Source organism: Tripterygium wilfordii, chromosome 12 (assembly GCF_013401445.1).
Source record: "Tripterygium wilfordii isolate XIE 37 chromosome 12, ASM1340144v1, whole genome shotgun sequence".
Lineage (NCBI taxonomy): Eukaryota > Viridiplantae > Streptophyta > Magnoliopsida > Celastrales > Celastraceae > Tripterygium > Tripterygium wilfordii.
Window position 1 is genome coordinate 3,944,676 of NC_052243.1, and position 19,019 is coordinate 3,963,694.

At 37.6% G+C, this 19,019-nt stretch overlaps 2 protein-coding genes across 4 annotated transcripts; one reads left to right on the top strand and one right to left on the bottom strand.

The window, feature by feature from the left end:
- Positions 1 to 1,184: 1,184 nt before the first annotated feature.
- On the top strand, positions 1,185 to 4,804 carry LOC120011448 (glucose-1-phosphate adenylyltransferase large subunit 1-like). Its single transcript, XM_038862563.1, has 14 exons — positions 1,185 to 1,457; positions 1,601 to 1,723; positions 1,918 to 2,091; positions 2,298 to 2,390; positions 2,471 to 2,554; positions 2,651 to 2,706; positions 2,892 to 2,985; positions 3,137 to 3,322; positions 3,415 to 3,495; positions 3,747 to 3,833; positions 3,913 to 4,017; positions 4,161 to 4,267; positions 4,357 to 4,417; positions 4,540 to 4,804. Exons 1-14 carry the CDS (start codon positions 1,224 to 1,226, stop codon positions 4,639 to 4,641), a joined length of 1,587 nt encoding a protein of 528 aa, XP_038718491.1. The 5' UTR covers positions 1,185 to 1,223; the 3' UTR covers positions 4,642 to 4,804.
- A 5,072-nt stretch (positions 4,805 to 9,876) lies between these two features.
- LOC120010615 (auxilin-like protein 1) lies at positions 9,877 to 17,111 on the bottom strand. Of its 3 annotated transcripts, XM_038861397.1 has the most exons (9): positions 16,510 to 17,110; positions 12,929 to 15,171; positions 12,075 to 12,829; positions 11,909 to 11,975; positions 11,704 to 11,801; positions 11,517 to 11,582; positions 11,332 to 11,421; positions 10,493 to 10,669; positions 9,877 to 10,196 (listed from the first exon to the last, which is right to left on the bottom strand). In XM_038861397.1, the coding sequence occupies exons 1-9, from the start codon at positions 16,839 to 16,841 to the stop codon at positions 10,161 to 10,163; spliced, it is 3,864 nt and encodes a 1,287-aa protein (XP_038717325.1). In that variant the 5' UTR covers positions 16,842 to 17,110; the 3' UTR covers positions 9,877 to 10,160. The 3 variants fall into 3 exon arrangements, 2 of the variants coding, with proteins under 2 accessions (XP_038717325.1, XP_038717324.1); XM_038861396.1 differs by having other exon boundaries at positions 12,075 to 15,171; positions 16,510 to 17,109; XR_005470887.1 differs by lacking the exon at positions 9,877 to 10,196 and having other exon boundaries at positions 10,528 to 10,669; positions 11,332 to 11,414; positions 12,075 to 15,171; positions 16,510 to 17,111.
- Between the last annotated feature and the right edge of the window lie 1,908 nt (positions 17,112 to 19,019).

The window sequence follows — 19,019 nt, forward strand, 5'->3', positions numbered from 1 at the left end:
GTTAAAAAAAACCATTAAATTCCATAGTTCCTACGACAATAACATACTTTATTACATTTTTACTTCCAAATAATAAGTAAATTCTAAGTAACTTTATCGAGATCAGAAACGAATTGCGCACGCAAAGGCTTAAAATTCTAAGCCAATTCTGATTTTAAGTGGCTCGCGACTTATTTCATAGTCTTAATTTGAGTCGTGGATCCTTCTCTATCGATACAGAAATACCCACATGAATAACTTTATGCGTGCATTTATTGGCAGACAGAAAAAAATCATGGTATACACTTTGGAGTTTAGTAATTATTTCATGACATTAATTAAAGTCAAAATATACTAAAATGATATGATTATTTATATTGGTTTTTTGAATCCTTGTCAACTTTAATTAAATCATCATGGAGTCTATCTAGAATATCAACCAAAAGGACTTGTAGTAGTAATATGACGAAATAAGCAATAATGTAAGTAATAAGAGTTGAAATTAATATGGTGATTATGATTCAAGGCCCCAGAAGTAGTTTTTTGATTGAGATTCCATAAAATAATAGAAAAAATATAAATATATATGGCCTTCCGAAGAAAGCTGAAATACCAAGCAGAGCAGAGGAACTAGAAAATAGAAAAAACATGTTTCAATTCATGGAGGACTCTTTCAAATGGCAGGGTTGTACTTGTAGAACATATCACGCAGTTCAATTCCGATGGGATTTTCAAAACCAAAACCCAAATCCCAATCCCAATGCTGCCCGGCAAATCTATTGCCAAACCCAAACTGAAGTCGATCGGAGACTCATCATATACAGCCAGCCAATCCCCTCATATTCACATTATTCAGCTTGCAAAACTTAGAATCACAAGGCACTCTGTTAAAGGATTTTTTATACCGGGTACTTTTGATTCTCAAAGTTTTTTTTTTTTTTTTAAAGAAAAAATTCTTATAGTTCTGATATGGGTGTTTCCAATTCTGGGTTTTTAGGCTGAGACAAGATCTGGTGGGTTCTTTTTTTTATTTTTAAAAAAGGATGGTTTTGTTAATTACATTGGTATGATATGTGGTTAACAGATTCTGTGAGCTCGGACCACCAAAGAAAGAAAAGAATATTATTTTTTTGTTGATTTGATTTTATTGTGGTGGGTTTCCTAAGATTCCAGTTCCCTGATCTTTGGAACCAGGGTTTTATCTGTTGGACGATTTACTGGGACTCTGATTTCTTTGCTTCTCAATGGATTCTTGCATTGCTACATTGAAACCCAATGCACACCCAATCAATCTCCTCAAAGGAGGTGACAGGGTTCCATCGTTTTGGGGTGAATGTACAAGAGGCAGCCTCAAGACCAGAGATTTTGGCAGTTTTTGGAAGAATCAGAGAACAACCCATAAAGGAGTGAAAAAGGCCAAGTCTGGAGTTGCCTTCTCTGTTCTCACATCACAATCAGATGTTAACAAAGAGAGTGTGGTAAGTGCATAGACAGGTGAAAACAATCTATTCGGTCAAGGCTGGTTTTTCTTGGATGTTATTTTTTCTTTTCATTCTTTTTTTCATTTTTCCTTCTGATGTGGGGTTCATTTGTCTCTATATTGTATTTGGTTATTTTCTAGACATTTCAATCTCCAATATTTGAGACTCCACGAGCAGATCCAAAAAATGTTGCTTCAATCATATTGGGTGGAGGTGCTGGGACTCGTCTGTTTCCGCTCACTAGCAGAAGAGCCAAACCAGCTGTCAGTGATCTCAATTTGCTTTTTAGTTGTTACATATACATATACATACATACATATATATATATATTCGTCACCGGCAGAAATCCTCATGACTTGCTGAAAAAGACGAATGAATTTGTTTTTTTTTTTCTTGCAATTAAAGAAAACCTGTAAATTTTGTGTTAATATTCTACAACGGCTTATTTGATCGACAGGTTCCAATTGGAGGCTGTTACAGGCTGATTGATATCCCAATGAGCAACTGCATCAACAGTGGGATAAAGAAGATATTTATTCTAACTCAATTCAATTCTTTTTCTCTGAACCGTCACCTTGCTCGCATGTATAACTTTGGAAATGGAGTCAATTTTGGAGATGGATTTGTAGAGGTGAGATGACTGTCCTCAATACAAGTGTATAAGTCCTTTTTTAATTGATGAATGAGAATGACAGTTAGGGATGTAAAAGTTCAAGTAAATCTATGCTAGTAGTAATTGTTGCAAAATTGATAAACCATACAGATTACATTATGTGAAGTTGTGAACTTTGTTTGTTAAGACTTCTGATGAAGGGAATTTTTGTTCCTGAGAAACAGGTCCTGGCCGCTACCCAAACACCAGGAGAAACGGGGAAAAAGTGGTTCCAAGGAACAGCTGATGCTGTGAGGCAATTTATATGGGTCTTTGAGGTGAGTGATGATAACTTCTTGTTTGTACAAAAGCCTATGAGTGTGAAGCGGAAAAAACATGTTTTACATTATTCATGCAGGATGCCAAGAACAAGAATGTAGAGAATGTATTAATCTTGTCTGGCGATCATCTTTACCGGATGGATTATATGAATTTTGTGCAGGTACTCATTTAATTACGTAGTTCTGTAATCTTGTTTATTTAATCTGTTAATTACATGCTTTGAAAGTTTGCTTACTCATGTTCCCCGTGCATGCAGAAGCATATTGATACAAATGCTGATATCACAGTTTCATGTGTACCCATGGATGACAGGTACCATCGATTTATTTTCATTCCATATTGCACGCTCTAACGTCTAAGAAAGGGCTGGAAAATTGTACTCGGTCTATTAATTAATTCGAACTCTCTGGCTACTAGGAAACTGAATTTTTTTTTTATTTCATTTTGCATTTTGCATTTATCATGAATATGAATATCATGTCAATATTATTTTGCAGCCGTGCCTCAGATTATGGTCTAGTGAAGATAGACAACACTGGACGTATTATTCAATTCGCTGAGAAGCCAGAGGGGAATGACCTGAAGGCTATGGTAAAAATCAAGCTATTTCCATTGATTGATGAACAATTCCTTGGATTTATTCTTAACAGATTCTATGTTGTGCGGATAATCTGAAAGTTCTTGGATGCGTACAAATTTCTTTATCAAATGTTGTACTTATTTATGTGAATTTACTTTGCAGCAAGTTGACACCTCACTTTTCGGGCTATCTTTGCAAGATGCCATGAAATCCCCTTACATTGCATCGATGGGTGTTTACGTATTTAAAACCGAAGTTCTTTTAAAGCTTCTGAGATGGAGCTACCCCTCGTGCAATGACTTCGGTTCTGAAATTATTCCATCCGCTGTGAAGGATCACAACGTTCAAGTAAGACAATATGTTCAACATGGACTGGCGATGTTTAAACACTTTTATCTGGAATTGAACTGTTGAGTATCTGACTGTCTTTATCTTTTCAGGCATTCTTATACAATGACTACTGGGAGGACATTGGAACAATAAAGTCCTTTTTTAATGCCAATTTGGCCCTCACTGAACCGGTTAGTGTTCCCATATACAATAACTTTGTTGCTGTTGTTGTTTAAGTTACCCTAGCAAAATAAATGGCACAGCGACTTGATTTCGAAGATCACTCAGAAATCATTATGATATCTGGACTTCGATTCCTTTCTTTCTTTTTAATCCGAACTAAGAATCTCTGATCACTATGTAAAGTGGAACCCTGCTTGCTGGGCCAGTCCTCCGTTGGCAGATAATACTGAAAGGCAATTCACGTTCATCTTTTGTGCAGGACCCAAAATTTCAATTTTATGATCCAAAGACTCCATTCTTTACGTCTCCAAGATTCTTGCCTCCCACCAAAGTTGATAAATGCCGGGTAAGATTGCGAGTTATATTAGTTTGTGCTATCTGATTGGTATCCTACATCTTACACCCCAATATATTATTGGTTGCAGATTGTGGATGCCATAATTTCTCACGGCTGTTTCTTGCGAGAGTGTAGCGTACAACGTTCAATAGTGGGCATACGGTCACGATTAGAAAGTGGAGTTGAACTAAAGGTGAGCTAATGGTTTTGATCATCCCTTGAACAATAGTTGAATTCTATGAATTAGTTTCAATGGTTTTGACCGTGGCATTGTAGAATAATTGGTTTTGGTGTCGACGATGCAATTATTAATCAACGGAACTTTTGTATTGCCAGGATACAATGATGATGGGGGCGGACTACTATCAGACTGAATCCGAAGTTGCATCTCTACTAGCAGAAGGAAAGGTTCCAATTGGTGTTGGACAAAATACCAAAATCAGGTGAGATTTCAGAGAGAAGGTTTTTTTTTTCCTTTTCTTAAAGGCCTTTACTTGCAGCAGCTAAACTGAGATGGTTTCTTGTTTGGAAGGAATTGCATAATTGACAAGAATGCCAAGATAGGAAGAGACGTGGTCATTGCAAATGCTGATGTAAGTGACCTTTTTATTTTCTCTGCAACTGATGATATTTCTGTACATATCAAGCAATCTCAATCGTCCATTTCACTCTTTATATGCATGTTTGTGCTGAATATTACTCATGTGCTCCTCAGGGTGTTCAAGAAGCAGACCGGCCAAACGAAGGATTTTACATTCGAACTGGTATTACAGCCATATTGAAGAATGCAACAATTAGAGACGGAATGATCATATAAACCATGTGAGGTTCTTAGGAGCTAATTAATCAGACTGTCGCCCTCCTGGGATAGCAAGTAGTAATAATAATGCTTTGCATATTACACGCTCCTTCGGCCCCCATAGAAGATCCTGTAAAGAAGTAGGTTTTAATGAATAAACGTGCCAACCGGCTTTCATTGGCTTCTTAGGTGTAGTTGAAATAAAAGATTAGCTCTTTAGACAAAGGTGGCTATCAGATGAGTCAGTGTCCATTTAATACTACTTTTGTTTATACTTAATGGTAATGGACTATTATTTTTAGTGTTTTGGAGTCCAGGGAATGGGATACCATTTTTACTATTTTATAATAAATTCACCCAGCATATTATGATTATACTATCTTCCTCATAGTGCTGAAGATTCTCGACACTCGACATTTCATCTCATAGGTTTCTCTCTATATACTCATATATATATACAGATTTCAAACCCAATATATAGTATATGCTCATCTTCTTCTCTATTTCTTGAACAAGACGTAAAACCATACACCTTGCAGCCGTAGCTACCAAACCCAGTTTAGAACCAACCCGACGGACGGAGCTTACCTTTTGGATTGTGGAGACCTTTTGGATTGTGGAGTCTCACGGGAAGACCCCAGATAAAAGGGTCTCACACCATGCAGCCACCATTATGGCAGCTGCAAGACTGAGTTGAGGTTAGCTCAGTCCAGATGCCGTCGGTGGGGCTTGAATGTCAAGATAGCCTAGTGACTACTTTAGTCTTTGGAGGTTCTGGACGAAATCTAAAAAAATGGGCTCTCTTAATTTAGTTTTTATTTTTATTATTGGTTTTGAAGTTGAAATGGTTGGTCGGGAAAATTATTGCGGCTTAAATGGATTTAGGGTTTACGATAGTACTAATATTTTTCTCAAAAATATGGATAGCCCGAGCCACGATGATGCAGATGAAAATATTTCTGATAAATATTTTATTTTGGTATTATAGGAAATCAATTGTTTGTAAATCAATTAGTATTATTTTTTAGGAGTCTAGTATCTTTTTAAGTATTTGTTTCCTATTACAAGTGTCTAGGGTTTCGTTTAGTTTACTATTTAAGGTTGTAACCCTCATTGAGGAATTTCAGTTTTAGAGTTTTTGATTGAATAAAATTAGGAGACGACTAGTCTTTTCCAATTCTTTGGTATTCGCTAGAATAAACAAAGTTTTGAAGCCTTAAATCTGGTATTCGTGTGTCGAATCAATAGATTTAAGTAGACTTGTTCCTAGTATTCGTGTGTCGAATCAACAGTTCCAAGTACGTGTTCCTTTCCACCACGCCGCGCTGCATCAGTTGGTATCGGAGCTTTGCACGTTCCTAGTCATGCAGCCAAGGAGAAAAGTTGCCGCAAATCAAGCAACTTTGGAGAAGGTGTATGCAAGGGATGATGCATATTTAGTTCAACAATTTGAACAGTTGGAAGGTCGATTTATGAGAAAGTTGGAGTTATTTGTACAACGATTAGAGGCCGCATTGCATCTACACCAACAAACTCATCACCGAATCTGCAGAAGGCAGACGAGGCAGAATCTGACGAAGTCTTCGCTAACCCTTTTTGGGGATGATGGTGCAAGAGAAAGGAGACAAATCAAAAATCCTAATCCAAGACGGTGGGATATAGGATTACCAGTCTATGACAATTATTTGGAGATCGAGGAAGGATTGGATGCACCATCAACGCCAATCTTTAATGAAGAGGAACAAGAAGTGATAGGTTTATCCAAGCCCTTTTTGGAGTTCGCGGATGAACAAGGTGAGCCAATTTTTGATGTTTATCCAGATGAATCAGATTTTTTGGTACATGAAGATATTAAAGAAGAATTAATGGAGGATAAATTGGACATCATTCAAGTATTAAATCCCGATAATCTTTTGGTGCCTGTTGAATTCGTTGATTTTGTTATTCCAGAAATACTTGAAAAACCACATGGAGAGAACTTTTTGTTGATGTTGTTTCCAAACTTATTCAAGAGTTCAAAGTGGTTTCGTATAGTGGGTACAAGGATGGTGATCAAGAAATCAAATGATTTTCTATTACAAGTCTTCAAAACTCGAGGTCGAGTTTTCTCCAACGAAGGGAGAATGATGCAGATGGAAATATTTCTGATAAATATTTTATTTTGGTATTATAGGAAATCAATTGTTTGTAAATCAATTAGTATTATTTTTTAGGAATCTAGTATCTTTTTAAGTATTTGTTTCCTATTAGAAGTGTCTAGGGTTTCGTTTAGTTTACTATTTAAGGTTGTAACCCTCATTGAGGAATTTCAGTTTTAGAGTTTTTGATTGAATAAAATTAGGAGACGGCTAGTCTTTTCCAATTCTTTGGTATTCGCTAGAATAAACAAAGTTTTGAAGCCTTAAATCTGGTATTCGTGTGTCGAATCAACAGATTTAAGTAGACTTGTTCCTGGTATTCGTGTGTCGAATCAACAGGTCCAAGTACGTGTTCCTTTCCACCACGCCGCGCTGCATCACACGAGCATGGTGAGTTGGGTGCCATGTGATTTAGGGAGGGAGATGGACTTGACGGTATGGACTGGGTCCCGTTAGGCATGGGGCTTGACCCATTGAAGTCAACCAAACACAGGCCCACGGCCCAAAAAAATGATAGAGGGTCCAATAAGAATACAAAAGACCTAAATAGCCCATCAAAGAGAGATTATAGCTGACCCTGACGTGACGTGGTTTATTTGTTCGTGACGCAGAAATGAAACCCTTTAAAATAATAGCCGTTGGATGAACCTCAACCATCAAAAATCTCAAATCCTTAATTTTAAATTGAATGCTTCAAGGCAAATAATGGTACAATGTTCATCAAATCAAACACTCAAAATCAACGGCTTGCTGTATCTGAAATTGCGTCAACATTATCTGAATTCTGAAACGAAACGGACAGGAAATTCTTCGTCATCATTTATCTGAATATGGAGCAGCAGCAATATCATCATAGTGACAGTTCTAGAAGTGGCAATGGTGATGATGACGCTATCTTCTTAGGGATGATCCACCTTCGTCTCAGAGGGTATTCACTCTTATCTTTTCATGGATTCTTTCTTGATATGGATGGTATTCTTGTTCTTGTTCGGGTGTAGTATTGTGTAGGATGATGAAAATTTTCATAGATTCTTTTTTGATATGGATGGTATTCTTGAGGGTCTAAAAGGGTATTCATTCAATCTCTATTTAAAACTTTTCATATATTCTTGATTCTTTTTGTATTCTTTGAAGGTGTCGTGTAGTTTATCGATTGAAATTTTGAATTTTCTTTCATGATTTCTGTTAAGCTTGATGACATTCATTCAATCTCTCTTTAAAACTTTTCATATATTCTTGATCTTCATTGTGAAACAAGAAGATACAGGCATACACACTAGTCTAGTCTTGAGTGTAACGGGTGCAGAGTCTGTACAGAGAGTACCTCGTAGAGAGGAAGAATATTTAGGCTTTTTTTTTGTTGACAAAACTAAGGTATATACCCAGACGGACGGAGCTCACCTTTTGGATTGTGGAGTCTCACGGGGAGACCCTGGAGAAAAGGGTCTCAGACCATGCAGCCACCATTATGGCAGCTGCAAGATTGAGTTGAGGTATGGGTTGGGTGCCGTTTGGCGTGGGGCTTGACCCATTGAAGTCAATCAAACACAGGCTCATGGCCCAAAAAAATGATAGAGGGCCCAAGTGTCAGTCAATCCAATAAGACCACAAAAGACTTAAATAGCCCATCAAAGAGAAACTAAAGCTTACCCTGATGTGGTGTGGTTTATTTGTTCGTGACACAGAAATGAAATCCTTTAAAATAATAGCCGTTTGATGAACCTCAACCATCAAAAATCTCAAATCCTTGATTATAAATTGAATGCTTCAAGGCAAATAGTACAGTACAGTGTTCTTCAAATCAAAACTCAAAAGCAATGGTTGGTTGTATTTGAAATTGCCACTTAGATTATGGACAATTATGTACATCAAAATTATGGACAGATGTCATTTTGGATAATATATACAAGTATGGAGCGGGTAGAATTTTGACAATAATATATACAGGTATGGAGCGGGTGGAATTTTGACAAACTCGTCCCCGTCCCCATGCCCATACCCATGCCTGTTATTTTTTTCATAAAAATACTCGTACTCGTCCCAAGCCGGTTAATTAAGGGGGCGTACCCGTCTGATTTGGGGTGGGTCATGCGGATGCCTGGGCTGTCTCCATCAAGCCAGTCGACTTCCTAATTTGTGTTCTCCAAATAAGGATAAGTCACACCAAAGAGTACCAACTTATGTCTACTTTTGATGGGAAAGACGCGATTGATCCTTGGCATGGATAATAAGATATTTCCGCGTAGATAAGCAATAGATGCATATGGATAGGGAGAGATGGGAAAGTTTTATCTCCTATCTCTCCCATATTGTTGTGAAGGAGGAGTAGGTTGGATTTGCTCCTAAAGAAGGAGTAGGCAACGTGAGGGAGGGGAGGAATTTTTGGAGTTCTTAGAATTTTTTTAAGTCAGCTGTTCATGCTTTTTTGTGGATTTTTGTTGAATTTAGTTGTTTTGATTTGCCATAAAAGTTCATTCATCATTGTTGGGATTTTATTGGTTTTTGGAAGAAAGTTCTGTTTTTTTTGGCTCTATACCTACATAGCTACATTTGTGTGCATTTGTGTGAGATGAGCATGAAATGAGTGCGAGATGAGTATAGAGTGAGTAGCATTTGTGTGACATGAGAATGAAATGAGTGCAAGATGAGTATAGAGTGAGTATAGTCATGTTTGGTTTAACATAAAAGTGAGTATGAATATGAGAATATTAATAGTATAATTTCCATATTATCCCTTTTTTCTTTTTTAAAAAATAAAACAATACTTTATAAAAGTATAAAAGAGTTTTTTACACATCAAAACTCATTCTCCCTCATGGAGAATAGTCGTTCTCACCATTTTGGTGAGCTTGGCTATTCTACACAAGGATGATGGAATGAATTTGAGATTTCACTCTCTAAAACTCAACCAAATAAGAAAATATTTAATCTCACACTCATTCCCCTCAAAACACTAACCAAATGCCCCGTTATTTCTTTTATAAAATGCGGTGTTATATAACTTTATTCAGCTTACATAAGTTTGATGTTGGCCTTAGCAGCTTTTCTGAGGCTAATCGTTTACCCAGTATTCATGAATCATGATATGCCACAATTGATTCATAAATCATAATTATTTGAGAACAAAGTATGCAAATTAATTATTGATTATGCGTGTACACTCTATTAAGCAATCATTTGCATACCATTTGCTTTCATTTGCTGTAAACTCGTTTTAGATGCAAATTTGCTTCCAACTCAATGCTTCATGGATAGAAGTTCAATGCCAATTGGCATACAAGCAATTATAAATTTATACAGTGAGCACATCTTGGACTTGGCATTGCCTATTCTCTTCAGAAATCCAATTCCATCATCTGTCTATTCTTGCATAATGAAAAGTGGCCAGCGGGACAATTTCTATCTGTCCTCAGCGCTGATCTTGTTGTAAGCCTCCTGCAACATAAAAAAAAAAATGAAATCAAAGGAATATATTACTCAAAGAACTAAGTTAGGAATGACCAGTGAGAAAATACGGATTAGACCTCGCGTATATGTAAGGGGAGAAAATCAGTCTTAACACAAATGCACATTTTACAGATTCATGTAAAAACTGTATTAGTTTAACACAAACTTCAAATGGGTTGGCAGATTATTGCACTATTTCTGAGTTTGTAATAGTTTCACCACTCATGATGCAGTCTGATGCAATAATACATTTCTATTAAGAGAGGCAAAAAGAGGGTACATACCTTCAGAAGATCAAAAACCTTCTCACACGTGTACTTCTGTTGTATGCTTGCACCCCGTTGCTGCAACTTGTCAGGATGAACAAAAAGGGTGGCTTTACGGTAAGCTTTCTTTACCGCAGTAGTTGTAATCATATCTGTTAGAGGAATTGGCTGCCATCCACTATCTGGCCCAAGGATCTGCAATTGAAGAAAAACCAAATGATGGTAAGTGGTGATGTATAGGTTTTACCAATCTACTGCCAACAACTACAACACGCGGCAATGCTGAAAGTTTATGTGAATCGGGAAGTAGAAAAAAGCAACCAAATGAAAAATTGAAGATCAGTTTATCTGTATGAGAAACACAGATCACGGAACTGAGAGAATTTTGTGTAGGCAGATGGCAGGCAGGACTTGTGGCAATAAACGTAATAGGTAATCACGAGACAAAATGTCATTCAACCAGAAAGGTGGGTCTTCCTTATATTATAAAGCAAGAAAACTGGGACATTCTCAGTTATCAAGTTATCTCAACTGCAAAAGTTGACTAAGTCGTACAATTGTGCTTTCATTTAAGAGCAATATCTGATGTCATCAGTATTCAGCAGAGGGTTTCATGGAGCAGAATGTAAGCAGCAAAACCAAGACCCTAAAATCGAATTAATGCATTTTTAAATAAGAGCAAATACTTCTTTCAGAGGAAAAATGCGTATTTTGTTTTATTTGGTTACCAAAAGAAATCTCTGGTCTATTAAGATTCCAGACTAAACAGATATTATGCTCTTTTCAAATAACTGGCGTGGAAGCAGCCTGGAGATGCAAATTTCTGAAGAAGCATAAGCAAAAAAGATTGCACATACATATTGAAGTGTTGAGATCAGGGCTCGCAAGTTCCCCTCTTTCCCATTTGACCACCGCTTCACTTCAGAATCCAGAGTTTCAGCTAATCTCTGCAAATATAAGAATATGTAAACCGTAAGAAAAAATATTCCATCCTCCATCAACTGCAAAGATATCCTTACTTAAATAGGTAGAAGATAATTACATTTCTCTCGGCTTGTTCTTTCTGAGCAAGACGATCGCGCATATTCTTCTCTGCGAGAGCTTTTGCCTGAAGAAAGGGGGAAAAGAATTCAAAAGGGGTAAAAAAAACATGAAGCAAAGTTGCTGCAATACTAATGCCATATATGAACTAGGTAGGGAGCCATATATGAACTAGGTAGGGAGCATACCGCACGTTCTGCTGTCCTTTGATCCCTTTCCAGCGTAGCTTTACATTGCTGAGTACGTTCACCATTGGTTCCATCAAATTTCTCGTTCGAGTTGGGAACTTCACACAGTAATATATGAATGTAGACGAAGAGTGGGGAAAAAATTAATCTCCTGGATGATTATAAAAGGGAAAGAAATCAAAGAGTAATGTATGATATCTCTTACTACTATGATTTGCAGAACTAGGAAATCTCGAGCTGTTGGAAGAATCTGAGCCTTTATTCTGTGAATCCTGCAATAAATAATATTCACTATATATTTGCAAGCCACCAAACAAAAAACTTCCTTAGACCAAGAAAACTCTAGAGTAACTAATGGTAGAGACACTCACATAATGTGGATAGCTCTGTCTCATTCCATTATCTTTTGAACTGCCAGAAACCTTCTCAGCTGCAACCTTTTCACCACAGTTTCTTCCTCTAAAAGCCTTTTCAGACAATGCTTTTTCTAGGGCACGCTCCCGTGCCTCTGCAGTTGCTCTCTCTACTGCAGAACGTTCTGCTTTAAGTTTGGCTTCCATGGCAGCCTTCTCAGCTGGTGACTTCTCATTTGCTTCTATAGAAGCCCTCTCTGACTTTTCTCGGGCATCAGCCACCCCTCTTCTACGAGCTTCAGCAGTTGCTCTCTCTCTTTCTGCCCTTTCTCGGGCTTCGACAAAAGCCCGCTCACGAGCTTCACGGATTGCTCTTTCAACAGCTATTCTCTCATTTTCTCTTTCCCTTTCTTTTTCTCCTTCTAAACTTTTACGGCGTTTCTTTTCCAATTCCACCTTTTTTCGTGAACTATTTTCAGCTTCTCTCTCATCCCTTGTCGAGTTCTTCAGATGAGTCTCCTCTTTATTTTGTGGAATTTGGGTGGTTTTGACCTCTTTGGCAGGTTCCTCAGCTCTCCCCTTCCCCTCCGATGTACTAGGCAGCTGAGGTGTTTCCACCAGTGTCCCATTATCAACCTGTCTTTCCCCATTAGAAGATTCAAACTTGTTCTCCTTGTTTTCCTCATTGATGGCAGGTTTAGACTCCTCCACATCATTGTCACTCTCTCCTGATTGACTGGCTGATGCTTCAGTTTGCTCTCCAGGACCATAGACTGTTTCAGTTTCAATAACATATTCATTTTGCTCTTGCCTAAAGTCAGTGCAAGTTTCACCCAAATATGAATCATTTTCATCAAAAACAAGGGCCTCACCTGCATCCTTCAAATGCTTTGCCGCCTCATTAAGTTCGCGGGTACATTGCACCTGGCCACTGGTTTCAAAGTTCTCCTTCTCCTTGTTATAGCCATCTGTAGTTGCTTTTGACTCCTGTTTATTCTTTTTGGGATGAAACGGTGCTTTTGTTACTTCCAACATCCTCCCATTCTCTTCATATGCACATGCCTCAGCAGTTTCATCAATATCTTTTATGTCTTCTTCGTGACAACAGGATTCTCTAGCCCTGCTTAGCTCATCATTATCATCCTGCTCACACAAATCATCAGATTCCTCAAGATCGTTCTCCTGGTCAATTAAGTTCTCTTGAGTGTCACTTTCAATCTCACCAGCTGTCCTCTGATCAATTTCTGATTCTGTTCTCTCAGTTTGTACCCATTCGTTGGTTTCATCCCATCTCTCCTCATTATCATTCACCTGGTTAGCATCTTCAAGTTTATCCTCATCCTCCCCCGTCTCTTTAAGAGCACTCTTATCTTCGATCTCATACACTTCTTCCATTGATTTTGGACTTTCCTCCCCATTATTGTAGACATCATGTCTGACCTCATTTACCTTCTGCTGATAAACCTGATCTGACTTCTTCTCTTTGTTCCAATTGGCATCAGTCCCTCCCTTATTGTCTTCCAGTGTCCATGCAGCTACCTGTGTCTCTGCATCTTCAATCCACTCACAAGGTTCCTCATGTGACTTTTCATTCTCATTAAGCAAAGAAATATCGTTTTGCTTCCTCTCTTTTTCCTTCGATTCAGGATTCCTTGACCTACTACACACTCCTCCTTCATCAGGTTCTCTGAGTTTCTTCTCATCTTCTGAGGGAATTTGAAGCTCTTTCAAGATAATTTTACATATTTGATCTCCATTTGATAAGTTTACTTTCTGCTCAGATTCTTGGAGCTCTTGAGCATTTCCTAATTTGTCTTTATTTTCTTCCTGATCATGAACCTTTTGAGTTGAACTCAATTTGTTGGCATTTTCTTTCAACTCACAGTTTACTTTTCCTTCAAACCTGTCTAGTTCATGAGCACCAACAGATATCGGTATCATATCACATTCCTGTGACATCTCAAGGATTTCCATATATGCTTTCTTCTCCTTCAATTCTAATTTGCTTTGTGATTGAATGTTTTCCTTTCCATTGTTTGCCAGCTCATGCTTCAACACTGTATCTTCACACAAATCCGTATTTGCAACTTCACAAAACCTTTTAGCTGCTTTTACATATTCTGTTGCTTCTTGCCGATGATCTGCTTGAGCTAACCTGAACTCCTCCCTTTCCATTTTTCCAACAGCTTCTATAGCCACGGTAGGTTTTTCGCTGCCTATGAAGATAGGACTTACTTGGTTTGCTTTGACATTTTGCATTTGCATCCCAACAAAATGTTGCACAGGCTTATCGACTCTTCCACAAATATCCTGAGCCTTCTTCTTTTTTGATTTCTTTACTTTAATGTCACATTTCTCAGCTTTCAAGTCATGAAATCTCAGCTTCACTCCATTTTGAAGAGCTTCCTTCTTTCTTTCCATTAATTCTTTCGCAATTTTTATCCTCGCTTGAGCCTCCTCTATCGCCTTTCTAACAGCAGCTGCAGATGCAGCAGCAACTGAATTTGCATCAATTTCCTCATCAAAATAAGGTGGAGAACAACTACCAGAAGCACCTTCAGGACCATCAGGTCCAGAATCCTCAATCTTTGAAGCCTCAGATCTCTGGAAATGAAGCTTATTATTACCCACTTGATGTGATGCTTCGGAAGGTGGTGATATCGAAGGAAGATGACTGAAATCAATTTTAAATGCATCAAATAACATTTCATTTGAATTGGATCTATTACAATTCCCACTTTTAGGTGTCTTCTTGGCAGTATCACAAAGTCCAGGAACTGATCGGGCATTCTTGCGAGGACTGCCTTCCATTGTTCTCTCATGGAATTTAACGTTAGAATGAGCACCATCTATTACAACTGGAGTTGACTTGCCTCCTTCAGAGGGAATTTCATTAATTAAACAAGCAAATCCAGGAACAGCATGGAGATGAGCAATATGCGTAGTTCCATTTGTCCCCTGCCCAATTCCTTCATTAGTCTTTTGATAGGATACATTGAATTGTTTCACACCATCAAAGGATTGAAAGGAAGCTTCACGTGAGGACACATTTATGTCTTCTGAGAACTTTGAAGGATCTGACTTTTCTCCATAGGATCCTGCCTTTCTCATAGTCCTGCACAACAATAGAAACCATAAGATAAGCCTCAAAACTTGCTATTTTGAATCCACTATCAACACCGATGATTCATTTCTACAGACATTGTGAAGGCAATAGAAAGTCGATTATAACAAAGGTATAATATTTGAAAAACATGGTACAAAAAGCACAAAGTAAAACAGAAAATAAAACAGTTACAAGGGCCAGCTTAAACATTTTGAAGGGTCAGTTTGCAGTCTCCAACACAAATAATGAATAAATAGCAGGAGAAGAGAACAACTAGGTCTCCTCAAAGAGAGCGCACTTTCCATCATCCAGTTCTTATGATAAATCTAATCTAAGAAAACTTTCTTATTTTCCTTCTTCTTTTCTTTTATCATCACTATCCAATTCCAATTGTAATAACAATGAAATTTGGAAGTCCTCTTAGAGTAAAATTCAAACTTGGCAACTTACCAATGTTTCCTCGAATCTCATATACAATAATAGAGTTTGATTGATGCTTTGGTATGGATCATATCAGGAAGAACCAATACAAGCCAATAGCACAGAGCCGTTGTCTTGGAGTGATTAAGTCTAAAACAAAATCTAAACCTACTATTGACACATGGCATCCTTGCCTTGACTGAAGTCGAGTCCCCAATCATATACTAGTTCACGAACACACGAACTATTAGGCCTCCAAGATCCAACTACCACATAATAAATGCACTTTTCATGAATTTAATGAATCCTCCAATAAATTCTACGAATCCCTTTAAAAAAAAAGAATATCCAAAACGCATAATCTTCTCGACTCATGTTAATGAAACTAAATAGCTTCCCGATGGATGTCTTCAGTCGCAGTTATAAAGCTCTTTTGAGTTATTCTTTCCAGAGCTTCCTCAATCAACTAAAGAAGGCACCAAAAGCGGAATTCACCAACAGTGCAGCTCACTATGGTCTGTTTGGTCGATTTATTATCTTGAACTGAATAACTAAAATGCCTCCCCCACAAGTTTTACACTAACTCTAGGGCCATTCCCTCCAATTCAGTTTCAGCCAGCAATAATATTTTTTCATAATTTTCAGATAGACTCATGACATAACTGAAGGCTATTGTTTCATGGTAAATAACCCCCTTCATTAAATATTGCACAACAAATTTCCGTATTTTACTCCCTTGGTCAAAAAGTAACAGCCTGATTTTCTCGGATAAAATGTACAGTTTCTACTGAACCAACAAAGGAGGTTAACTTCAGCAACAAGAAGGGAAACAAATGCAAGATCAAGCTTTAACTTTCCATTTCAAGCGGAATACAACAACAGACAAAACGTATAAATGTATCAAGCTAAGCCAGTAAGTGAACTCACCGAGCTTCAGAAGAAGACTTTCTCACTTTGTTTGGCTTAGCAAACAACTCCTCATACGACACCGCAAAATCCGATTCTCCAAAACCGCCAAAAATCTTCGAGTAATCGAGCCTCGAGCTCCGTACATCCACGGTGACCTTCCCCTCATTCAGCTCCGGCACATCTAGAATAGGAATCGAAGACACGGCGCCAGAGCCACCAAAAATCTCTCCGTAATTCTCCAGTACTCGAGAACCGAGCTTCGCCGGACCACTAAAAACGCCGTCGTATATGCTGTAGCCGTTAGAGAGTTTCTTGGTCAGAATAGCAGAGGCTTGGTGATGATACTCCATTGACTCCTTAGGGTTTACGCGCTTTCGAAACTAGTCCTTTTGTCTTCTTCTTCTTCCTTCCTCTCTGTGACTATCCGTCGTCACGGTCACGGAGAGAGAAGGAGAGAAGGTCCGGAAAATGAGAGAGAGAGGGAGGAGTAAATGAGCGGGGTATAACTGTCAGTGTACGACGCAGCAAGTCATGAATCGGCTATTTTTGTTGGTTTTGGCAAAAAGATCGGCCGATGACGGGTAGTGGTGACCGGCGGTGCCGGTGGTCTTAACACACAATATTCAGTTTTAATAAATGTAGCCTCGGCCTCGCTGTTGTCGTCTACGTGGGAGTTTTCCATGTTCCAGCTGTGACAGTGACAGATACGGGCCCACAGGGTTTGCTGTAAAAAAAGTAGGCTCGTTGTAATCCTTTTTTTTTGTTGTTGGTAAGTGGACTCGTGTTGTAAAATCACTACAACAGGTCAACAACTAATTCAGACGTCCGCGCTCTAAAAACGTCGCTAGAAAAACACTGTTTTATTAGCGTAGCGTCCTCAAATTTGTGCATAACGACGCTTTATAGTAGCTTCGTAATTTGAGAATTAAATATACGACGGTTCTTTCACAAACACTGTTATAAGATACTACGGATCCGTTTGATAGGGTGGAAAGATTTATTTTCAATGCTAACGGAAAATGTATGAAAAGAAAACTGAGCTTAAAATTGTGAAATATGATGTGAGGTGGTTGGTGAAGTAAAAGTTGACGCTAGCGGAAAAACTGTTGAAATAAAGTATTATAATATTATATTTTTTTAATTTATATTAAAATCTTATTAAAATTAACCCTAAAATAAATCTTATTAAAATTAATTTTCAGTATTAATTGATAAATATTTTCTTAATTTAATTTTATAGTAAATTTAATATAATTTTAATTATTAATTAATAAATATTTTTACTATATTATTGTGACTTTATTATTGTAATATTAATATTAATAAAAATAGGACTCATATTTTGTATTATATTATTTGTTAGTAATATATCAATTAAACAAAGACTCACATTTGATATCAATATAAATTTAAAAAAATAAAAAAGTAATTTTTTGGCGTAGGACTCATACAAAAAGGCATGGATCACGCCTTTAAACTAATCAAATAAGCTCTGATGCCTGCGGATCCGCTGGATTCATTGTGCCGTTTGGCACAGCGGAAGCCTGAAGCAGATCCGCTTCCACTTCTACTGTGCCAAACAGGCAGTACATTGATAGGAGCATTGGCATTTTTTTATTAAGTGCCGGCCCAAAATGCCATCGTTGATGTCAATTTTTTTTTAGTGAATGGCTTTTAAAGAATTTTTGATCGGGTTAACGAATTCAATGTAATTCAACATGAAAAAAGATATAATGTTTTGGATTTATATTCAATGATGTCTATTTTTTTCCATTTAATTTAATTTTTGTTTAGAAAAACGATTTGTAACTCTTCGAATTGATATTTGTTAGTTCCTGCTGCCTATGGTGCTTTCCCTGCTGATAGGTGGTCAACGGAGACTAGTGTTTTTATCTTTGATCAGAGTACATTCATGAGTTTTTCAAAAAATACATCAAACTCTACTCATCCCACAAATACCGACACCACATCAACATCTCCGCTGCAACTTAGTTAGAGCGAGGCGATCCAAGTCTTGAGAGAAAAACTCACAGAGACAAAAATCATGCAGCCTAATTTAGTTATCACATAAATTTCGAAGTAAACGTGTTTCAAGTTTTAACAACATTTGAAACTACAGCTGGTATTGTGTTGTGCTACAACAAGAGTACAGATTCTCACAACGTTCAATTATTTTCAAATTTCGGTGACTAGAGACTTGAGCAGCCGGGCATCAGTAGGAGTGAGTACCCATAAAATAAAGCATTTTTTGAAGCTAGGACAGTAGTATGTGGAATGTGGTCCTAACATACCAGTAATGAATATATATATATATAGGCACATCCAAATCCAAATATTGTGAAGTTGAAACGGGTCGTTTTGCAGGTTGACTGTTGGTTGTGGACCTTGTGGTGCTATGTATTTAGGTATTGGTATTGGACCTCTTGATCATTGTTTGAAGTGACAAAGCATGAAATTATAAGTAGCTTTCCAATTCTTTCTTTTTCATCATTACTTCTTCATTTGTTTTGTAGATATTAAAGCCAAGG